The sequence below is a fragment of the Pelodiscus sinensis genome, chromosome 21 (genome assembly GCF_052426305.1).
Source record: "Pelodiscus sinensis isolate ZL-2025 chromosome 21, ASM5242630v1, whole genome shotgun sequence".
Taxonomy (NCBI): domain Eukaryota; kingdom Metazoa; phylum Chordata; order Testudines; family Trionychidae; genus Pelodiscus; species Pelodiscus sinensis.
In genome coordinates this window covers 21,527,039-21,551,660 of record NC_143072.1, presented here as the reverse complement: position 1 = coordinate 21,551,660, position 24,622 = coordinate 21,527,039, and the positions used below count along the sequence as shown (strand labels likewise).

Sequence of the window (24,622 nt, the reverse complement as noted above, 5' to 3'; positions counted from 1 at the left end):
CGGGCCTGCTGCACCCTGAGCCTCTGAAGACTAATTAGGGAAAAAAGGGCCAACTGAGGAAAAATTTGGCTAAGGCCCTCCAGTGGCTAAATGGTGGCTTTGCTCTGGGAGGAGAGCTGGAGACTCCTGGCATAAAGAGAGGGATAATAATGGCCCCACCTACCAGTGTTCCCTCTAAGCTGCGTGGAAGCACCACTCCGCGGGTGATTAATCAGCCCTGCCCAGTCAGTCAGCTCCCCTGAATGGAGCCCTCAGCCTCTGACTGGGCAGAAGGGCAGATTAATCACTACTGAGGTGCTGCTGCTGCGCAACTTAGAAGGAACACTGCCCATTACGCATCTCCAGAAGAGGGTCTCCTGCCATCAGCAGAGTGACTGTTTCATTAATAGGGTTGCCAGATGGTTTAACTAAAAATACAGAACAGCCCCTCCCGCACCAAAAAAGGGGGAAAAAGTTCTGTCGAGAAAAAAAAAGGGAGAGACCAAAGCTGTTGAGTAAAAAAAAAATAAAAAAAATAAAAAATCAACAGGGCCTGTTTAAGAAGAAGCTTTTTTGCCGACAGCCATTTGTTTTTCTGTTCCAGCCACAAGACATGCCCCTGCAGAACCAGGTAAGCAGAGGGGCGGGGAAGCGACTGCGGGGAGAGGGGGAGGGGAGAGGGGCTGGTCCTGGTTTGCCGAGTGTGTCATAGGGTTGCCAGGTGTCCAGTATTTTCGCCTCCTGGCAGGGAAAAAAAATCAGAAAATACCGGACATTTTAGGTGTTCAGTATTTTCTGAATTTTTTTTTTACCGGAGAGGAGGCAAAAATACCAGACTGTCCGGGTCAATACCAGACACCTAGCAACCCTATTCATTAAAGTGTATCCCGTTACAGAAGAAATACTGGGACTCCTGACCTAAAGAGTGAGGAAACATTTACCTAACCTCACCAAATACAGGAGGAGGGTTGAGACTAGGGATGTTAGTCAGCATGTAATTGTAAGATTTGTAATGGCATAAAATCTTAGTAGTTCCACAACTATTCAATAGACCCTGGAGGCGGAGCCAGCAGCCGGTGCACTCTAGCCCCACTCCTGGGGAGCCCCCTGCCATGCCACGCTGTATCAGAGGTGGCATGGGGTGGCAGGCAGAGCCTGTCTGTGAGGGTATCAAATTTAAAAACCAGCTACCCGTGCAGATCAGCTCCTGCCTGCCATCCTGCACTGCTGCCTCTGAATCAGAGGCAGCAGTGCAGGGTGGCAGCAGCCCCTGTCTGCGGGGTGCTCGGACTCCCTATGGACAGGGGCTGCCTCTGTGGAGCAGCCTCTGTCCACGGCAGGCCTAGGCTCTCCACAAATAGAAGCTGCTCTGTGGGATGCTGGAGCAGCATCTGTCCTTCAGGGGAGCTTGGACACCCTGTAGACGAGTTGCTGCCAGAGCAGCCTCTACGCGTGGTGAACCCTGGCCCACCACGGACAGAGGCTGCTTCACGGCACCCCTCCACTACCTTCCCAACCCTGCTCTGCTGCCTCTTTTAAGCTAGCTCTCCCCAGCTACCTCTCCTTTTCTCCCATCCCCCCAGCTGCCTCTGTAGGTGGCAGGGTAGGTGGGTCCACAGAGCTGGCTCCCTCCTGCCCCCTCACCCTCCACACTGCTGCCTCTCTATCAGAGGTAGCAGCGCAGGCCTGGGGGTGGAGTAGACAGATCCAGTGCTCATGGGGAACTGGTTCCCCACAGCCCCCGGCTCCCACTTCCCCTCCTTGCTGCCTCTGATACAGAGGCAGTAGGGGGATGAATGTAGTTGATAACATTAACCAATAAGCCCAGGCTCATCAGTTTATCAGATGGTCATCTACATGTTGACATCCCTAGTTGAGACTGCTGCTATCAGGAAAGACAGAGACTAAGATGTCACCCTGAGAGGACTGGGAACAGAACTCAGAGGGCAGGCTGCAAAGGAACCCTCGCAGCCAGAAGAATCTTTGTTCATTTGAGACTTTTGATATTTGACTTTATTGTGTGTGAAGTTTTATAATGAATGAGCCTCAAGCAGTGTATTATTGAGTTAAGAAGGCAGGAAGTGAAGCAATTGGCTTCCTGAGAGGAGAAACTGAGGTATGACTGACCTGAGGTGCCATGCCCAACTGAAAGGACACATACCAAGGTGACCCTCATAGAACCACAAAGTTAAGTACAAGGGAAATTTAATTTCCCCTCACACAAAAGAAAATATTTCCACTTCAATGCCTTTTTTTATGAGAGATGATTTAGATCAATGTTTCTCAACCTTTTTTATACAGTACTCCCTTTAAAAAAAATAAAAATGATAAGTACCCCCAGTACCTACAGTTTTCAGACACAGAAAATTTTTTTCTACCATTGCAACACATTTGTTTAAACAACTTAACTGTAGCCGGGTGGGCAATGAAATTTTTGGGTGTAAAAAGTACAAAAATAATAAAGTGCTGTAAAACTTAAAACAAAAATTCAGTTTTATCCAAATTTCAGTTGTGTTGACGTATGCCCCAGAGTTCTTTCGAGTACCTCTGAGGGTTCTCGTACCACTGGTGGAGAAACACTGATTTAGATTACCATGCAAACAGTTATGTGAGGATAAGACAGCACTAGTTTTTATCCCCGTGTGGTTAATGAAGCAAACACAAAAACCCTAACAACTCTGAAAATGGCTGGGTACCAAGCTTTATTTTACACGTTTTGTGATTTGTATCATCCACACTTTTCAAAAATCCACATCATTTACTTGGTCAGCAACCCATGATTGGCTATGTCTTCATAGCACAAAACAAAGTAAAAGAATAATCAGGTAAATGAGGAAAAAATAAAATGTTCTTTGAAAATTTTATTACACTAATTAAACATGATTTACATAATAAAAAAAAACCTTTTCCAATACTTTGTCATGAATTAAAGGTTTATCACAGAGTGAAATAAAACTAAGCAAAAGTACAATGTGTGAAAGTGCTAGAGCAAATCCCTCCTACCATCTCCTGTATTTCAAAGAGAAAATGAAAAGACAAAAATCTCAATTCACTTTTGTGTGTTACATTAAGAAACAATTATCAGGGCAGACTTTTGTCTCCTGAGCACTACAATTGCCTAGGGCAGAGCTGGGCAAAAAGCGGCCCGGGGGCGGGATCTGACCCACCTAACAGTTTCATCCGGCCTGTGGATGGCATCTGGCCACTTTCTATTTATATCCTGCTGCCTGTGCCACCGAATTTCCAGGCAGTGGCTCAAGGCAGCCAGTTCCCATTTAAATGGCTCCTCCAGAGCCATAAGCCCTTTAAATAGCTGCAGCAACCCTGGGCAGTTGCCAGACAATGCGATAGCAGTGGGGCCAGGAGCTGTGAGCTGCGTTTTTCTTTCAAAGCCAGACAGCTCTGGGAGGAGGCTAGTCCTTAGCCCCACCCCTTCTGCCCCAGACCCCGCCCCTTCCAGAGGTGGAGCCAACCCATGACTATGTATCAAATTTCATTAAGTGGCCTCCGTGCAAAAATTCACGGGCATATTGAGCACATTTATGACACTACTGGGATGAAAATGCAATAACCCAACATATCTGAGGAAAAGAAAGGAGAAATGTGCTTTAGAATATAATCAGCTAAAATTAAAACAATTCCAAATTGCTTAGGAACCCAGTATGTTCAGAGAAAGAAAGAATCTGATGAACTTCAAGATGCAAAGTGCCTTTCCAAGTAGATAAAGGAAAACTGAGAAACCTGTCTTCCCCCTACCCTGAAGCCACTTGTTACAGTGACAATGTTAATTATGGCAGATTAGGTTTGTGAGCTGTGGAACAGCATGTAAAGTGTTATTCATCTCTCTTGTGTTACAATCTCTACTCTTTGCAGTAGGTGTTGGCTCTGAGACACCTATAAAAGACATGATGAAGATAAAGTGAAATGAAAAGGAGGAGAGAAACGGGATCATGACTAATGCTTACATACCACTGAGATAAAAATAAATGCTGTGGCAGAGATAAATAGTAGATAGAAGCCAGGAAACAACAACAAAGTATTATACCTGTGGCCAGAGGCTTTTCTTTAATCTGACTGCTTAGGACGAGGCTGGGTTATAATCATGAGAATGCTCAGTATGTTATCAACTACTACAGCTGGTCTAAACCAAACCAAAGTCAACCCAGCTATCAATTTTCTGAGGAACAGCGTGTCTGGATCTGCTTAATCTGGAAATTTTTAAAAGTATGTCTAGTTGTAAAAACAAGAAACCCTTTGAAAATCTACTACTGTTTTAAAAAGAAGTGTAAACAAATTCCCAAAAATTAGATGCCTTTTAAAATCAATTTAATTTTGTTAAAAGTATTTTTTTTTTAAGTAAAAGACGATACTATATTTATTTCCACTGTTATTATTACTGTTATCCTGTTGCTCCCATAATACAAATATGCCAATCAAGATCAGGAGTCTCACTGTGGTAGGTTACAAAACCCACCTTCTCCAGATTTCAGAGAAATTATAAACTAATTCCAGAATGACTAGGAGTTTTAGACTGCTTCTGAATGATTCAGAATATTTCAGAATCTAGAATTTAGACAGTTCCTGAATAATTCAGAATCTTACAGAGCTAAAGCTTTGGAAAGAAGGTTTCCTTTAAACTGGCGCGTAGCTATAACAAGTCAGCTTAATTAAGGAATGCAATATATTTTTCATACTAGAGAAATGAAGTACAATTTCAAGAAAAGAACACAACACTAGCCAAAGGCAAGGTTTCTCAGCCAACACAAACTGAACATCAAAGGGCGACTCTAGAAAACATGAATATTTAATTTTCCACTTCAACTGGAAAGGTGAAGTATATATTTAGCGAGGTAAGTACATATAAACATTTGACTGGATTTGTAAAACGCCATAATGCTGATATATTGTGATCCCCTACCTTCAAACAGTTTAATGGGGCATCTACCAAAGGGTTAACTATGACACCAACTGCTTCTTATGTCCTTCCGCCACAATCATGGTGGGCGTGTCTAGACTACAGGGTTTTTTCCAAAAAAATGGCCTTTTTTCGAAAAAAAACTTGCCCTGTGTCTAGACTGCCACCACGTTCTTTCCAAATTAAATCGAAAGAATGCGGCAGTTGTGTCGACTGTGGTAAACCTCGTTTTACGAGGAATGCAAAGAGGGCTTTTTCGAAAGAGAGCATCCAGACTGCCTGGGTGCTCTGTTTCGAAAAAGCAGCTCACTTTTTCGAAAGAAGTGGTTGCAGTCTAGATGCTCTCTTTCAAAAGAGGCTTGTTCGAAATATTGTTTCGAAAAAGCCTCTTTCGAAAGAGGCTTGTAGTCTAGACGTAGCCAGTGAGATCTCCCATAGTGCAAGGTTCTTCCAGAAGTTGACAGACCAACAGATGGTCCATGGTCTGTGTTTCACAACAATCACATGTGTCTGGGTTGCTGAATAGCCTCACTTCCACATTAGGGATGTTACATTTTGATTAATCAGCTAATTGAGTAGTCGATGGCATTTCAGGAATTTCGTATCAGGGTAAAACCGCCTCAGGAAACAGCGATTCACCTTCTTAGGCCAAATCTACATTGGCACCTTATAGCACTGTAGTTTTCTAGCTCAGGAGTGTGAACCCCTTGCCTTTCTCCGCCTCCAAGTGCAGAAAGTTACAGCACTGTAAAGCATGAGTGTGAACCAGGCTACTCCCCTTGTGGAGGTGGTTTACATAGATCACTGGGAGATCTCTCTGCCAATACTTGAGCCCTGGCCATACTTTCAGTTTAAAGTGCTACAGCTGCTGTGCTTTCAACTTTTAAGTGTAGACAAAGCTGCAGGCCTTGTCTTCACCCCGTTGAAGATCGACGCTGTCATAATTTATCTTCTGGAATTTGATTTAACAAGTCTAGTTAAGACTCGCTAAATAAAACTCAGAGGGTGCCCCCATCAACGTTCGGTACTCCTGCTCTTGCAAGGAGTAAGGGAAGTCGATGGGAGTGTTTGCTGTGGAGACACTGCCAAGCTCAGCTTCAGGTAAGGTGACTCCAGCTACGTATTGTACGTAGATGGAGTTGCGTACCTTAAACCAACCGTCTGGGTCTAGTATAGACCTGGCTTCAGTGTTGAGAAGAGAACATACCCCTGAAGGCAAAAATCTACCTTTCAAGACTGCTTATATTCTCAGTACCAACCTCTATTGCATAATATGTACCAATATTTCACGTGTGGAATTCCCGCTGTCATCAGTGGAATGTGTAAAAGGAGTGTAAAACAGGCAATAAAGTTCTGAAAGTTGCTCAGAGAAGAATTTTGCTGCTGGTGTTTAGTTTGCATTTGACTGAGTAGGGAAATGTAAATGGGATACTACAAAGAATCCAGACTACCTATGTAGATTGTGTTATCTCTTAGCTTAACCAGGCAATTAAATAGGGTTAACGCTATCCTTTTGGAGTCGATACTTAGGCAAGTCAGATTTGAGATCCCTAGATGAAAAGCACTATAACTGAAATGCAAGATACGCACAACAGCTGAGCCATAGGTGAGCTGAGATAATACTATACTGACCAAAGTCAATAGCAGATGTCAATCTGAGCCTAAATGCTTGTAAAGTGTCTCTCTCAGAATTTACAAACCTAGTTCTTAGCAGCTTCAGGAGTACCTTAAGCATGAACCAATACAATATGGAAAAGTAGGAGGTTAAAGAGTTTGGGTGGAGCAACCTGCCTCAGGCGTTCGAATTCTAGACCTAGGGTCACATAAAGCCAACAGCATCCCGTGAGGAATAATGAATGAAATGGTACCAGCTTCAATGGTTACACTCACCATCTACCCACTCATGGAATCAGAAGTGGTTGTCATGAGGTAAGTAAACACTGCGTTGTTTCTTTAACACAATAGAAATGATCTTTTGATTATTCAAAAGTCAATTAGTAAGAACTGCCTCCAAAGCCTCCTAGGAGAGGTTTCATAGCAAAGAGGTGCAAGTACACTTACCAGCAACACTACAATCAAGAGGAGATTTTTGCTTTAGCAAAATCTATATTTATATGATTACATTTCCTATGGTTGAGGGCAGCTGTAATTAATGGATTTCCCTCCTTCCCCTAATGCAGCCATTTGTCAATTTAAACACAGCACATCCAATCAATTTTGATGTATTTAGTAAGCAATTTGTCAAAAAGTGCTGCAGACCAGTTAATATATTAATTCTTGTCATGGGCGTGCATCTGACAACTGCAGAACCTCTCCATAAAATGGTTCTTGATGAGCCTAAACTATTGCCCAGATTGTGAAGGTGCCCCTTTGCTGCGGGAGAAAGAGAGAAATTATACAAAACAATATATGAGACACTAGTTTATGGCCCAAGTATCAGAGGGGTAGTCGTGGTAGTCTGGATCTGCAAAAGTGACAAGGAGTCCTGTGGCACCTTATAGACTAACAGATGTATTGGAGCATAAGCTTTCGTGGGCAAAGACCCACTTTGTCAGATGCATGTGACAATCATTTATGGCCCAAGTTTGCTGCAGTTTGAATATATTCATTTTAGTCTATTTTTGTTCTGATTTAGAGCAAATCTTGTTCATAGATGTGTTACACCCAGATGTGTCAAATGTCTGGAGGTATTTTTATCTTATCATTGCATAACAACAGGCAACTAGATTTAAAAAAAATCAGTTTCAGATTTTGTAAACTATACTGTGGCTTTATCAATTCAGTGGATACAATGACTTGGAGAAAAAAAGATTTCGGTTCCAGGTTTCACAAGGTTTACTGTGGACTTATGAGTCTAGTGGATACAATACTGTATTAAATACATTTTAAAGGATGAAATTGCTAGCCATTGGGGAAATTCTTCAGTTGCCTACATTAAAAGAACCCCAACAACAATCATTATGGTGTCTTATTTACACAGCACAGTCAAAAGATTAATTATACTTAGCACTGTACATGTTCAAAATGCTTCACAAACACTTCTCATCCCTTGTGAGGTGAGTACAGTAAATAGGACCCCGTTTTACAGAATAAGGACATAGAGGGAAAGCATTTAGCCCCAAGTCAGGCAGTAAGCCACGTGGCAGAACAGGGAGTAGAATTCTGGGTCTGAATGTCACCCCACTGAAGTCAACAGAACTTTTGCTATTGAAACCACCAAGCCAGGATTCTACCCCTGGCATTTTAGATTCCCAACCCTATCTCATGCCTCCTTATAAGAGTAAGATTTTCTCTGCAGCTACAAAAGCACATCAAGCTATCAGTTATCAGTAAATACGAATGTACTTGCCTAGCAGTAAGAGTATTTCAGATACCATCTACTTTCATATGCATCTGCCAAACAAAAAATGAAATTCCCCACAAAGTGATTCCTAGATCACAGATGTACAGCCCAGTGAAATGCCCTCTTACACTGCAGTCCCTTTCTCCCTCCTCGCGCACACCCAGCAGGTGTTCACGTTAACTAGAAATGCAATTTTAACATTGTGTGTTCTGAAGGAAATGGGGAGTTGCAGACCACTTCCAGGTTTGTTTTAATGGCATTTTCTCACCAAACAAGCACAATCAATGAACTATACAAAATCAAGATTCAAATCATTGTGTATCTTGACTACTGCTCTAGGAGAGTGGCTCCCAACATGTAGTCTGGTACTGTGGGGGGGGGGGGGGTCTGCAAAAACTTTAAAATACATGGACAGAGCCTCTCATAGCTAACACACCCTTCAACCTGCTTTGCTTCCTGTGGCTTGAAAATGCAGGTTGAAGGACATGCTGGCTGCCGGCACGGAGCCTCTCAGCTAAGAGGCTCCGTGCTGGCTGCCAGCACGTCCCTCTGCCCATGTTGCTTCCCAAGCAGGCTCAGGGACGCGGCTCAGGAAGCATCACCGGCTGAATGCTGTGCAGGCTGCAGGCACAGCTAAATTGTTTGGGGCGTCTGTAAAATTTTAATAGCTTGAAAAGGGGTCCATATGCTCGAAAAGGCTGGGAGCCACTGCTCAAGGCTACCTATTCTATCTCAGTCTGAAACCTCCCCGTCTCATCAAACACTGCATAGATATGAACAAGACTCTACTATCCCATGCTGTTTATATGTCTCTGTGGTCTTCAGCCCCCCCAGGTTTCTATGAGAGGTTTTCTAACTTTCACCTGCACATCCCTAAAACATTTTAAATGGAGGTGCGGATGCCCCTTTGGAAATCTTAAGAATAGTCCATGGACTCGCAGGGACCTGCAGGACACAGGTTGAAATCCCATGATCTATAATAACAATATTTGTTCACAGACTAACTTATACATACATTTGCAGAACCCCAGGAGTCTGTGGACCACAGGCTGAAACTCACTGGTTTCACTGCAGGCTCTGGAAAACTCTCATTTACACATTTTCTTATATGCTACCTATCAATAAAACAAAAATCTGGCCACTTTGACCCAGTCATCAACCTACAAATCACCATGCCCAAGATCATCTATAATGCTATTAAATTCACACATAAAATTACTCTTAATGTCTTTAGGTCAGGAATAAAAATGACCAGAAATTGATTTAGGCAGGATTTAGAGCTGAAGAAAATTCACACACTAAATAACACATAATAATGCCGGGGCTCTGATTATGAATATTGAGGCAGACTGCTGCTTAAAGATATATAAGGAGCTCAACATGTATGTTAGGACTTTTTTGTATGCATAAAGCACAGTAAAAGTACCTAGGACAATGAATGGATGCTTTCATATAAATAGGAATAAATGAATAGTGCAGAATCTCTCTCTTTTCTCCTGACAATTCATTATGACGGCAAAATTAGAAACTAGCCATTTACCTGTAGATTGCTTCAAAAATTATGTCCTTAAGTAACCAGCTGGCTGAAAAAAGAACAGGAATATTAGCACTGGTCAATGGTCCTACTTTTGTTAGGTTCCCCTATCAGAGGTGATCTAGACCAAAGAACCCAGGCAGTGCCCCCTGTAAGCTGAGCGCTTGGGCGGTTACCCAGAAGAGATTCAAACAACAGATGTTACAATTCAGTTAGGCTGTGTCCAGACTCAGGGGTTTTTTCGAAAAAAGTAGCCTTTTTTCGAAAAAACTTCACCTGCGTCTAGACTGCAGCCGCATTCTTTCGAAATTAAATCAAAAGAATGCGGCTTTTCTTTCGACGGTGGTAAACCTAATTCCACGAGGAAGAACGCCTTCTTTCGAAAGTGCTCTTTCGAAAGAAGGCGTTCTTGAAAGCAAACAGGCTTTTTAGAAAGAGAGCATCCAGACTCACTGGGTGCTTTCTTTCGAAAAAGCGGCTTGCTTTTTCGAAAGTTCCGCGTGCAGTCTAGACGCTCTCTTTCGAAAGAGGCTTGCAGTCTAGACATAGCCTAACATAGGTAACTATGTAACTGCTGAAAATCAAAAAGGTTACACACCGTGGGCTCTGCAGGATAAAGCCCATATGAGGATAAAGCCCTCAGAAAAGCTTCTCTGGTAGCAGGGCCACCGCCCCTGCTGGCCTGGCTCCTGGGAAGGTGGCTTCCCTGCCACAGCAAAGCTGCCTCCCCAGGAGCCTGAGTGTAACTGACACCATTAATCAATATGCATCAGCTTACTGGTTAAACAATGACTCGGTCCTGAGATTGGTTTTGAAAGGGAAGGAATGGGAGGGTCACCACAGAATAAAGTGGGCAGAAGCACTCCCTTGACAGCATGGGGGTAGCAGCACTGTTGGAAGCAGCAACTGAGGGGAAAAAGGACTTTTGAATGCCTGATATTGAAGTCCTTAAAATCGTGATAGGTTTAACCCAGGGGTCTCAAACTAGTCCCAGTGGGAGTCGCAGGGGAAGCAGAGTGCAGTGGAGTGAGTGCGCCCGCCCAGTGCACTCCACTTTCCCCACGGTTCAGAGTACGGGGCACAGCTGCTTCTGGTGCATGACACCAAGCTCCCACAGTGATCCCAAAAGCTGTGTGCTCGGGGGGGGGGGGGGAATGCTATGTAGGGAGAAAGGGTGGGGCAACAGCAGGAAGAGGCAGGACTTGGGGTAATGAACAGGCCCTCACTGGCCTGCTCCGGCTGGGACTGGCCCACTTGCTGGGAGTTTGAGACCCCTGGTCTACACCCTGTCCAGGGTGAACCGTAACAAAATTACATCTAAAATGAAATCTGTTCTGGCAGAAGACTAAGGAGATTCTTGATCCTCTGACATTGCTATGTTGACCAAACGTGCAAGAAGCCTGAAGCAGTTATCAGCAAGACACTGATGTTTTCTATAGGTCAGCAGCTTATGCATTTAAAATGTAGGTCACTTAGGAGCCATGAACTTGTAGAGAGGTCCAGATCCCAACTCACCCGGTTTCCCAGTTTGACTCCAAGGCTGATGAAAGGAACACTATCAAAGAGCTCAGGTAGAAGAGTACCACAGAAGCAAGATCAAGGTTTTTGCAGCAGATGTCACAGATGACCTCAAAGCAATCAAACAGCTGTGCCAACGCACTTACAACTACCCTTGGGATAAAGGTCGTGGACACTTGTACAACAAAGTATGTCTTCGAACAATGGTTCCTTTTCACGGTGCATATCATTGTAGGGAACTGTGAAGATAACTTTAAAATCTTCTTAAAAATATAGCTACAAGCGGAACATAAATAACTAAATCCACTATTTTAAAATCGTTCTCTTGTGATACAGTAACCAAGATCTTACTGGCCTACTTTGAACTGTCCCAAGATTAAAGAATAAGATTTTGCTATTCTGCTTTGGCATCAAACTGTGTATTTACCAAAAGCTGCTAAGTATACCCTTCAACCAGACTACCAGACGTTTCATTATTCTATCCGCCTGCTGATAGAAGTACCCTCTGTTAGAAAAGCACACTGAGTATTTTTCAATGACCTGGGGGCAAAGGTCACTTATTATAAATGGATAATGAAACCTAATGCAATGTTCTGAGTGTGGACAAAGAAAGGGTCTATCCATAGCCCCCTGTGACTTGGTCATTCAGGCTTTTGTTTCTCCTGCACACTTAATGGAGCCAAACAATTGGCAGAAATGCTATACAGAAGACTGAAACTGAGAGAAACTGCTGTATTCTAACTCTGATGGACAGATACAAATAGTGACCCTGAAACGGCGCCAGAATTCCTTTTACCACTAACATGGCAGACAGCTGTAGCATTCACCCTAAACTCCCATTTAGCCATTTGCTGGCAATTAAACTTACTGACGGAAGTGATAGCACATCAAACCACAGGCTACAGCTAATGTCAATCCATTACATTACTGCAGGTAAGCAGAGCCAGATAATTCCATTTTAGCATACATTTCCTAGGAAAAGAGCAAACAGGTATTTTTTTTCTTATGAATCCTGTTTTTTTTTTTTTTTTTTAAATGGAACTTATCATCTCAGGACTTAACAGTGTAGCTTCAACAGCAGAGCACAACAAAACTGGAAAGCAAATTTATCAAACAAAATGTAGAGGCCATGCAGCACTTTCTTGACTAATACTATTCTTTATTGTCCATTTTCTTGATTTCAATCAAACAACCCTACAATTTTATTTCCCCCTACTACAGATCTGTCATCTGACTCGGCTACCTCTTATCTTAATAAAAACTTCATTTTTTAAAAAAGGGAACTCAAACAATGCAAATTAATTTTAATACACATTTAGCTAACGTGTAGATTAACAAACATGTCTGTTATAAAATAACAGATAATTGGGTACAAAGGCTAAATTATTAGGAGGGAATCTCAAATATTCAAATGCTCTCAACACAGAACTTCATTTTATTTTTCTCTCTTTTAAAAGCTCTCTCAGTAGAAGCAGCAATTTGAGTTGCATAGCTTTTTAAGCATTTACTTAAGCAGACAGTGTGGCCACGTTAATTCTTCATTTCAAGATTAGGAATAAATCTGGCTCCGATTCATGTATAATAAAAAGAATTTTATTTTCATCCCATTTATACGACATATTACTCCTAATATAATCAGAAATTGAAAAAATACATAAATATAACGGTCATATAAAGTTACCTAAATTCAGTAATCAGCCTTCTGTGTTTCTGGACACATATGGAATAACTGTGTGCAATGTAAATATCTCTATATGCGTGAAAGCACACAGTGCAAATACTTGTTCTCAGTGCGAATAAAAAGGGCATCTACAGATGAACAGGAAAATATTGAAAATGGGTAGATCTGGCCCCGACTGGAAAACTGCACAAACTCATAAACATAACTGGAGTGAGCAAGTTCAAGTTTCTATTGGCCACATTTCTATTGGCTCAGCACCCAGCAACTCCCATTGTTCTCCAATTTTTAAATAAATTGCACAAGGCATTAACCTTGAAAGCATTATGGAACTACATCTATACCTAAAATGGAACTCAAAGAGGGTATGTTTTTATTCTACAAAAGCAGCATGTATCCTCTGCTTTTCCCTTATACAGACATAGTCATTATTGACAGCACACCCAAACACTTATTCCCCAGGAAAGCGGCAAAATACGGGACAGCATCCCATGTCTTGCTCAGAAGGATGATACACAGATGAGGCTCTTTCTTCCAAATATTAATTGCATTGAAACAACTGGAGTATTTTAATGGCTACTAACATCACTTTTTGGGGCATGCGCATTTATTTTTCCTCACTTTGGCAGATGAAGCCTTAGCATGTTCTTTTTTTTTTTTTGGTCCTATTACCAAAAGACGTGCAATGACAAGGCCAGTAGGGGATGCATATGCAGTGGATTTCAGGGTATCAGGACTGTAACACATAGCAGCAGCAGAAGCATGACCATACATTGCATAAGCAATTATCTCACCCTATGTTACGAAACTAACCAGGTTCTCTGAACTGGACAAAGCATACACACCAATCTCGAAGAGTTAGGAATCCAACTTTAGTTATCCAAATAAGTCATCTGACTGTACATGGTGATGAAGAGCCACAGCTCTTTTCGATAGCAGCTGGAGCCATGGGTACTTGGCACCTATGATTATGTAGGGGCTTAAATAGGGATCTCGGTGCCTAATTTCAGACACATCTAAAAATGTCGATCGCTCTCTTCACGTTTAATATCTTCCATCTTGTATAATGTGCTCCCTCACAAGAATCCCTCAAACTCAAACAAATCAGAACACATGCACTTTGATTTTAAAAGAGCACATGACCAAATACTAGCAAGATGCCTGATTGTGTATTACAGAAGTTATTACGGCTGAGAGATGATTAACGGATTTTTTGAGGGGGCAGTTTTGATCTATTTCTGTGTTTTCCTTTTCATGAAGCACAACATATACAAGTTATTTGGCTGAAGGGTTCCCAGTATGAAACATATGATAATCTTTGAAAGGGAATGCTGCCCGAAGAGAGGCGCTCCAATCTAACCGCCTAACTAGCAGTCTATACTTCTAGTCTGAAATTTGCTATTGCCCAATTGTTTACAATAAGTGGGGCAATTAATCTATTTTGCCCAGAACTTTTTATTCCAAGTAGGGATGTAAATAGGCAGGAAAAAAAAGTTAACAGGTTAAACAAGTTAATTGCAATCATTCAAATAGTTAACTATGCTGTGGCAGGGGTCTGGCCACCCACTAGGTGGGGGGCTCCTCCAACCCAGACCTCTAGGAGTGGGCAGAGGACTGCTCCAGCCAGCCAGCAAGGGTCCCACAAGGGTGCTTTGGTTGGCTGGCTGGGGGGGGAGTTGCTGCAAGTGGGAGACTGCTCTGGCCGGGGTCCCACTGTGGGCAGGGGAATACTCCAGTGGCTGGCCAGGGTGCTGCCAAACAGGCCGCAGCAGGCAGGGGGCTGCTCACCCCACCCTGCCAGTTAACTAGTTACCTGGTAAGTATGCCAGTAAGTCTAATGCTTACCAGGAAACTGGTTAATCTTTCACATCCCTAATTCCAAATAAAACTCATTAAAATTAACCATTTACCCCAGGTACATAAAATGGACTAACAAATCTGAAATGCACATTTTGTGTTCATTAGCATTTCTTTCCAATTATGAAATCATATTCAATGTAATTTCTCAGAGGGCAGGGAAGGTTTATATTGTTCTCTGCTCTTGCAAAAGCAGTACTAACTTTCAACTTGGTCATTCTTTCCATAGAAACGTTCACTAGATAATGCCAACTATGTCTGCTGCAAATAGACTATACACTCCAGTAAGTCTGCTATCACAACACCGTATTCGATTAAGGCATATACCTTACTGCCTCTGTCGTAAAAATACAGGTTGAACTTCTCTAGTCCAGCACCCTCAGGACCTGACCAGTGCCGAACCAGAGAATTTGCTGAACCAATTCAATATTGGGAGGTCAATATTGTTTTGCAGCATTACCAACACTTCCACTGCTTACTGGGCTCTTAGAAAACATTGAGGAGGGGTAAGTTAGAGCTAAGTAACAGCACAGAACACTGAGAGCCAGGACTAGTGTAAATAAACTTTATGGGACTGTGGGAAACTTGGCCACACCCATCATAAGTGAACATCCTGTGGACTAAAATCCTGCTGGACCACAGTGTGTGGGACTAGAGAAGTTCAACCAGGATTCTAGTCCATCCTTTTTCAGTTCTGACGCATAAATTAAAGACTTTATCAATACACTTTCTATACTTCTCTAATGACTTTCAGTGTAGCAGAATTCCAAACAGATCTCATAAAAACATTTGTCGTTCTTCATAGCTTATTTCGAGTGTATTTGAAAATAGCTTATTTTGTAATTTGGCTCTATCTACACAGGAGTTGAAATTCTGAAATAACTCACTATGCCAAAATGCCCCTTAAGCCTCATAGAACGAGGGTTACCAGGATGTTGGAATAAGCCACCCGTTATTTCAAAGTCTATTTTGAAATAACGGGCTGCTTCAAAAGACGCGGAATAGCTATTTCGGGATACTTCCAGTGTCCTGAAATAGCTCCGCAGTGTAGATGCACCATCCTTTTATGGGAGAGCCACATTTTGCCATGTTCATCTTAAATATGAAAGGTTATTGCATCTAGAAAACACAGTATCAAGTACAGAATAAAAGGTATACAGAATTCAAACCATTACTATGCCTTCTGAATATTTTCCCAAATAAATATAAAATATCCTCTAACCTTGTAGGCTTCTAATATTCCAAGTTCCAGAAAGCATGCAAAAGATGGACAGGTAGAAGTAATACCCCTAACTTGGTGCCTGTGTTGCTTTTACCAGCTATGTTTCAGACTTACAATCTTTTGACACCTAGATGTCTACTTTTTCCATTTTTAATTACTTAAATACACTGGCCACGTCTGCGCTGTCAATCAAGCAGAGGGTCTTGTTTCCCCAGAAGCATCTTTACCAAAGCAAAGAATTTCCTCTTCATACAACTTCCAGACGACAATTAAAGAATTTCAAATCTCAGCTATTCAACTGAGAAAATACTGTTTTCCCATAATCATCTCCCTATTTTGTATTATACGAAGGAAAAGAAAATGTATGCAACATTACTGAACGTACGATGCAACATAGATATGCTCCCTGCAATGAGGTTGTGGATCTCACACAGTTTGTAGCAGGTGGCCAGACATCTCTGGAAATGCTGCCAAGATTCAAGAGAGAAGCAGCCGCTTGAGATTTGGGCTACAAATAGCCCAGCAATCAGGAATTCCAGGGGAGTGGGAAAAATGTTGACAAGCTGAGCAGTCAGCAAGTACCTGATTCATGAGGGAAAATAAATACAAGCAAGAGAAGGAAAGATGTTACAGGAGCTCAAAGCCCTTGGGAGACCACAAGGTATTCTCTCTGGGCTGCATTCATCTCAGGGCTGCATGAAGCTCCCTCTTAGTGCTCGTCTAGACTACATGGAAGATTTGAAAGAGGATATGCAAATTTGTATATCTTCTTCTGATCTCACTTTCGAAAGCAAAGCTTTCAAAAGTGAAAGTAGTGAGGACGCAGCTTTTTCGGCAACCCCCCCTTTATCGAAAAGCCACTCTTCCTCAGAAAATGAGGTTTACACGGCTTTTCGAAAAAGGGGGGTTTACTGAAAAAGCCATGTCCTGACTACTTTCACTTTCAAAAGCTCTGCTTTTCGAATCTCCCGCGTAGTCTAGACATAGCCTTATTGTCTGGATCCTGGCCTACATGAAATCCGAACTAATAATTATATAGATCTGGATGTATGAAAACTCTGCCAGTGATCTTGTATTAAAGTAAATTATATCCTTGGCAAATTCCTTCCTCAGAACTGTTTCCTTAAGTTCTAAGCTATCAGAACTCCAGAGGTCCTCTCCCCAGTTTCTCCTCTGACCCACCCAAAGGAGCCCACCAGTAAATAAAGGGGGCCACATGGTATGTTGAAAACCTGCACAATGAAGGATGAGCTGCATTACATACTTTCCTGCTTTTGGGCACAATCTACCCACTTAGGAGGTACTTTATCACGTTTAGACGTACCTTGCAACATCAGCTACGACTGTGCCATGCAAACTCTTATTATCACTGTCAGGTGACATTATAAACTAGAAGCAGGCAGCATTGTCTTTAAAAGCAGGGGTAGGGAACCTTGTTTGGGTCAGAGGCCGCTGACCCTAAGAAAAATCAGTCAGGGCCTGAACACAATTGACAAGCCGAAAAAAAAAATCCACTCCTTACTGACTTGCCCCTTACTCTGAGAAGGAGAAAGATACTCTACACAATCCCCTCACATACCAGAGCCTCGGGGAGGCCAGGCTAGAAGATTTTGTGTGCTCCAGCCCCATGGTAGGGCGGCCAGGGTGGGGGGGGCTAAAGCACTAGTAAGGGCTCCCCATTGCTGAGGAGAGGGAGTCCTGAGCCTTAGGAGCCAAATCCAGGAAAGCCAGGGGCCAGAGGTTCCCATACCCTTCTTTAAAGCTTTATATTCATTTTTGAGGGCAGTTATGTGAAAATAATGCTACATTTGTAAATTGCACGTTCATGACTAAGAGATTGCACTGCAGTACTTGTATGAGATGACCTGAAAACACTATTTCTTTTTTAGAGTGCAAATATGTATAATCCAAACTAAAAGTACGTTTGTATTCTGTGTTGTAATGGAAATAAATATATTTGAAAATGTAGGAAAAAAACCCAGAAATATAATACATTTAAATTGGCCCTCTGATTATTTAACAGTGTGGTTAAAACAGCTTAAACATAACTTTTTAAACTAGTTAATTTGTTTTACATTAATCGCTTGAGATGATTGCAATTAACTGACAGCCCTATTTTTATGGCATATTTTTAAACTGTAGCAAATTTTTTCTGGCTGAGGTATAAGTGGCTATTTTCATTAGAACTGGAACTTGTAATGGAAACATTGAGACATTTGACACAACTTTACATCAGTTCCAGCACGGTGCTACACTTCTAAAATTGCATTTGGTTGAAATTTTCATGTTGAGAAGTCTCTAAATCATCATTCATTCCATTAAAAAAAAAAAAGGATCGTTGATGACAATGCTGCCTTGTCTCAAGAATGTAAGATAAGAAGCTGGTTGAGAAAATCATGTTAAAAACTTGCACATAGAAGAAGACAAAAAGTGCTAAGCTACTTACAGCCAGCGAGCAGATATTGATAATACTGCACTGCATCTGCAGCGAGGAGCAATGGATGGTTTGCATTAAACGGTGGTTGCAGTTCGTTCCACTGAGGAGTTCTGAGGACACAACACAGGAATATTAATATTTAAGCTAATACGGAGAATGTAAATCAGTGTCTGTGTCAGCACAAGCTTGTACAATGTTTGCAATTATTTAAATTAGCTTGTTCGAGACCTGAAATACACAACAGTCTGTCGAAAAGTGTGACTAACTCACACAGTCCGTGAGGTGCCGACACGTTTCGGCTGACAGTACTATATATGGAACACAAAAAGGGATCAAGACAGTTTAGAATATGTTGACAAATGAATGTTAAAATAATTATGTGTCATGCTAGCATTAATATTAACGCACAACCGCACCTGATGAACACTTGTGTTTTCTTACACTATTGCTTCTACTGTTCTCTAACGGAAATCAAGTACCTACAAACCTGTGAAAACAGAGCCGTGTAAAGTTATGGACTATTGATCCAATTAGAATTTGCAATTCCATTTCAACCTGCTCATTTCAACAATAATGGTCTAGAAGACTGTGTTGTAATTTTAATTACGGCTGGCCACTCCTAAATAGCTTGGTAAATCAAGTATTGATTAGTCCAGTCCAGGAATGGGTAGTACTAAAGAATATTGGAGCCTACAAAAATCAATGGAAAAATATTTTAAAATGTCGAAAGCACTGACAACATTTTCTCATCAATTTCTGTTTGTTTTATTCCATAAGTCAGGATTAATTTCTTCAACTATGGTTGATAAGATTCAACATTCAAGTACTTACAGGAAATCTTGCCTAGCTTCTTGCTGTATGTTGCAGAAGCCAATCATACAGCTCAGTGAAGAACTTCAGTTCTGTATTTTTACTGCTAGAATAATTAACTGTTTCAAGTCTTAGTAAAAAAAAGAAGCTAAATTTTATTTGATTATTTGAAAGGAATTTAGCACAGATTTCTATATCCTTCAACAATGGACTTCAAACTTGTGTGCAATGTCTGTGTGTCTATTGGGGCTGGCAAAATTATTAAAAATATAGGACCATATTTCAATCTGTCTGCAGTAATGAAAGGTTTTGCTACTGACTTCCAAAAAGGTCTGGATTTGACCATCACCAAACATTCAGCCCTGATCAGTGTGGAGGATGGAGTTGAGCATCTGTGATTCCCACAGAGGTCAATATTGGCTGAGGTCATTCACCCCCTTCCTAAAACAAAGAAAAGAGCAATCCAAAGAGATGAGCTACCTAACCAAGGTCCAGCTGGCTCTCGGACAGGTCACCATTTCCAAAGGCGTGTCATCGCTGATCTTCGGAGCAGTGCTGAGGGGACGTGGCTCCAATACGTGTTCTACCAGGGTTCCGTAACAACTGATAATATACAGCGATTCTACCACAAACTGTTTTGATTGATCTATGGGCAAGAAAACATAGAAAGTATATGTTATTACAACAGAAGAGCAGAGGCAGACAAACTTTCAAATTTAAATTCCAAGTTTTCAAATTTAAATTTACAAATTTAATTTCCCTTTTTATAAATGTCCGTGATTGACCGCATTGATTAATATCAGGGGCGGAAGGGGAGATTCTAGAGAGGTATAGGGAAGAAAGGCACAGAACATGCTTATTTCTTCACTGACAAAGGCCCAATTAGCATGTATCACAACTAATCCGGTTGGATTCCCTGACTGCCTCCTAGGAATGGGGTGTGTTTGGGTAGCCACATATTACCAGTCTATGTTTATGTAGGTACTTCTGACAGGTATTTCACCCTATGGAGTAGCTTCCACTCCTGAATAGCACACCAGAGGCATCTCTAAACACAACAGGATCCCAAGTGACTTTGTGGTCATTACTCTATATATAAAGTCACAGACTCATTTTGCAATTTCAATTATCTTGTACATTGGTGCTATATCATAAAGGCATGCTCCTGATGCCCTCAGTTTCCAGTGACTTCCAGAAGTTTGACAGACCCCGAAGACAGTTGCAAAGACAATAAATAAATAGAACAGATACCCAGTGTTTGGTCAAGAGTTCTCTGAGAATGAGATAGCAAACCAAAACCAAGACAAATCCAAAAGATCAAACCTAATTATTTTCCAAACACACCAACCTTTTTCTCTTTTTAGACCTGGATTGTTTGCAAACCAGGATCGCGACGAGCCAAAGACTGCGGCAACACAAAACTCTCCTCCCACAGATTTACTAGGTGAAATCTGTGGAGCTGGTTTGGCTTTGCTTAAAATAAAAACAAAGTAAAATTAACACGCAGCAATGCTCAAAGATACATTTCACTAGTGATCCAAGAGTCCCCTTACTCAACCTTTATTCCAGGTCCCATAGTCCTCATTTTCAGAATTACTGAGCACTTCCACTCCCACTAGTTGCAACTAGAATTGCGAAAGCTCAGTTTCTGAAAATCAGGCCCCAAGTGTTCCTTTAACTGCTGAGCTTTAAGAACAGGACTGTCTAATAATGCAGAATTGTTTACATTGTTTGAAGGACTCAGTATAGCACATCTGCAATCGCCAGGAACAACTTCCAGATGGAATGCAAACATTTTTACACACCTTATTATTGAGACTCGGGGGACAGAAAGTCTAGATTCTGGGTCAATCGCTTTAGTTCGTTGCCATTTTCTTGCATTTTTAAAGAGGACACACAAACAATCCTAACGTGTTCTGCCGGGCAGAGTAATCATCTACTTGCAGCTTCAATTCCCCAGTGGGAAAAATGGGATGGGGGCAGGAAGGCGAGACGAAGGTGCATGCAGAGGATACAAGGCAATGGAGACAGAGGGCAATAATAATGTTATGTAAAAAACACTACTGTGAAGAATGAAAGTAAGAAGTGCTGTCTTCTGGGACACCACAGAGTGTGTAAGATTCAATGGTACGTCATTATGTTCAGCGACAACACCAGTCAATGTTTTATTTTCCTTCTTGTGTCCTTTCATTTAGCCTGGGTGAAATTGATCAAAGGTCAATCTAAACCCAGAAACTGGAGATTAATTAAAACATAAACACTGGAGGATTCTGTTCTGTTTTACATGCATTCACAATAATTTTCAGAGCAATGCTCATTTCCTCAATTAATTTAACCACAAAACAAAAGGGCTGGCCAAGATGCTTTACTAAAGTCGCTGTCTCCCTTCTCTCTCATCTGCCTGTTTCATCCCTCTCTCTTCTTCTGTTTCTCTCATTCTCCTTTAGGCTGCTACCTTCCCCACTTTGCTTATTTTCTCTTGGTTGCTTTGTTGCTCCACAAAACACCAACCTCCTTGCAAGCTCTGAATTTATCATATTCCCTACTCTCAACCCTCTTAATTTTTGTACAATGGGATTTTCAATCCCGTAGGTATTCGCAACACCACATTTTTATTGCATTATCATGGACTCGAGTGGCAGAAAACCAAATGGAGAAACAACTGATAATAAAACAACCCTAATCTGGTGTATAATTATCAAAGTGCTTGCGTAATTCATAGCAGTCAGCATTTTTTGTAATATTAACCACTTATAAGTGGGTGATGTGGCTCAGCAGAAATGAACCAGCAGGAATCAGCAAGGGTTTATATCAACAGAAGCACATTTTTAATCAGCACAATTAAAAAATCAAATTGCCATAAGCAAAAGCAAAATCTAACAAGAAGGATTCCTTAAACTGAGCTTCAACCGTTTTCTCAGTCCCTGCTTACATGGGCTCTCCCCTCCCAAAGGCATTCCTCATCCTCCTGTAACTCAAACAGTCTTGTTTAAAACTTGAGCCTGATCCCCTGGAAGTCAGTGGTGAAATGCTCAAGCCCTTCCAGGACTTCCTGGGTGTGCTTTGAAGGGGAGAGTGGCTGTAGTGTGCTAAGGAGCAAGTAATAGTCCTGGAGTGGGTCATGCCTTTATTTCCAACCATTTGAAATTCAGCTGGGGTGGGAGGTGGAGGGAGAGGAGAGGAGAGAATAAGAGGGAGAGGAGAGGAGGAGAAAGAAGTGCTTTCCACAAGAACTCATCCTAGGAGATTTTTTTTTTTCTAGCTCATATGAGGGGAAGTTGGCTTTGGCATTTTTAAGACTGAGGAAAAAGATGAATAGTTTGCAATTATAGTGTATTTTCAGCCATAGATTTCTAGACAACAGTAATACAACCTTAACACATAACTAGGGAGACTGCATTATGCCTGTTTTACAGCTAGGCCCACTGAGGCACAGAGAGGTTAAGCTGCTTGCTGTCGGTCACACACAGCGTGTCTGTGGTCACACAGGAGAATGTTCTGGTTTGAAAAACCGCTCAAAAGACTCTTCATCACACAGACTTAGGGCCTGTGCCAAAGCCACAGAAGTCAATGAAAAGATTCTCAGAGACTTCTGTGGGCTTCTGATCAAGCCCCCTGGCCCTCTTGCATATGTGAGAGACCAGAATGCCCCAGAAGAGCAATTACACTTTATTGCATCAATAACCCTAATACTGAACTGCCACAACCCACCTGATATATCAGACTGTCACAACTCTAGCTGCAGACTACTGGGTCAAAAATCTAGGTTCCAAAAAGTTCCCAGCTATCGATCATTGAACTGCCTTGTTTCCAACGGAACTATTATAATCTACATTAAAATGTTGGAACCGCAATGAAATATTAAAATATTTGCTAGATTTTATAACACTTTTGTTAAAAAATAGCTTCTGCTATAAAGCAAGATTTTCTACCATTTCTATAACAATGTATCGATCCGTTCTTTGTAGTTCCTTAACGTCCAATGAAAAACTATCAAGACATTAACAACACTTGATTACTGTCTCCTGCAGAAATGGAAGTGGAAGTGTAAAGGTATGCATGTATGAATAGTGCTACTTAGTGTCATACACTTCAATTCATAAACTAATGTATTTAATACAGAAACAGTAGCATCTGGTATGACAATAACTAGCATATGATTAAATATGAAGCAAAAAATGAATGTATGATCTAGTTGTATTAATTTCTTCCTGTCAACAGTTTTGCAGATAACTGTGAATATTTTCATAGTAAAATCTGAGAAGAACAAAAATATTTTGGGGGGGGAGAAGACAAGAAAATAGAAATATATAGTCTAGGAAAAATTCTGCTGTCAGTTTACACTGGTGTAACTGAAGTAACTTAATTGGCTTCTGTCAAGTTTAATGAATTTACAGCAGTAATTGGTCTTCTAATCATAAAAAATGAAAACCTTTATTAGGGGCTTTTCTACCCTAAATGCCAAAGAATTATGCTTGTCCAAATACAAATATAAACATATTTAAAGGAACTGGTATAGACTACATTATATTTACACCATATCTTTACAACGTATGTCTTTCAAGGCATGCATTTAAATGTTGGTTTTCAGTGCCAAAACATTTTCTGTTCAAGAATGATGTTTTGTAGACAGAAAGCGGAGACCTTGTAAAACACGATTACTCATGTGGTTAAACTTAGTACTGTTAAGAAAAAAGTATGCGCATCATATTTGGTTTAGACATTTTTCTGAAAAAAAAATAATAATGATGTCAACAAATCCATAATGGAAAGTTTTATAACACTGGAATCTTTAATGTTACCCCCCGTCTTAATTTACCACAGAGTTTTCATTAATGCATTCACAACCTATTTTCCCTTAAAGGACTTTTAGAGTCCAGTGATTTTCAAAATTGATATATGTGGGGAAACTGCTAGAAATATATTTTCATATAATTGTGAATTTTTAACATCTTCTTGGGAAAATACAAATCCCAAGTATTATATGTACATGATAAACTTTTCAAGCTTCATAAATGATAACAGTAATGGTGACGATAGGTGGTGACTAACTTGTTTCTACTGTGAACTCTTGCTCTTTACTCCCCCTTAACCTGTCAACACCTCATAAATTTCTTTGAGTACTGAAATTATAAGTCAATTGGCCACAACTTTGAAAAAAATTAAATGAATATTTGAAGTATAATAACTTTCAAAACATTCAACTGTAAGTTTTATTACAAGGAATATGATTCAATAAGACAAAGCTAAAACTAAGAATCAATCATTTTATAACACAAGATGGGAAACTAGCAGGGATAAAGTACACATTGTCCTTATTTTCAATGTG

General features: G+C 41.0%; 1 protein-coding gene across 11 annotated transcripts in view; it reads right to left on the bottom strand.

The window, feature by feature from the left end:
* BCAS3 (BCAS3 microtubule associated cell migration factor) overlaps positions 1-24,622 on the bottom strand; it is a 590,230-nt gene that overhangs the window by 333,423 nt on the left and 232,185 nt on the right. For all 11 annotated transcript variants that reach the window (XM_014581354.4, XM_014581355.4, XM_025179224.3 and 8 more), the window contains 3 exons: positions 20,642-20,766; positions 19,774-19,939; positions 18,493-18,593 (listed from right to left, as the gene is read on the bottom strand). In XM_014581354.4, the coding sequence (XP_014436840.1) occupies positions 18,493-18,593; positions 19,774-19,939; positions 20,642-20,766 (392 nt within the window). The remainder of the gene's footprint in view (positions 1-18,492; positions 18,594-19,773; positions 19,940-20,641; positions 20,767-24,622) is intronic.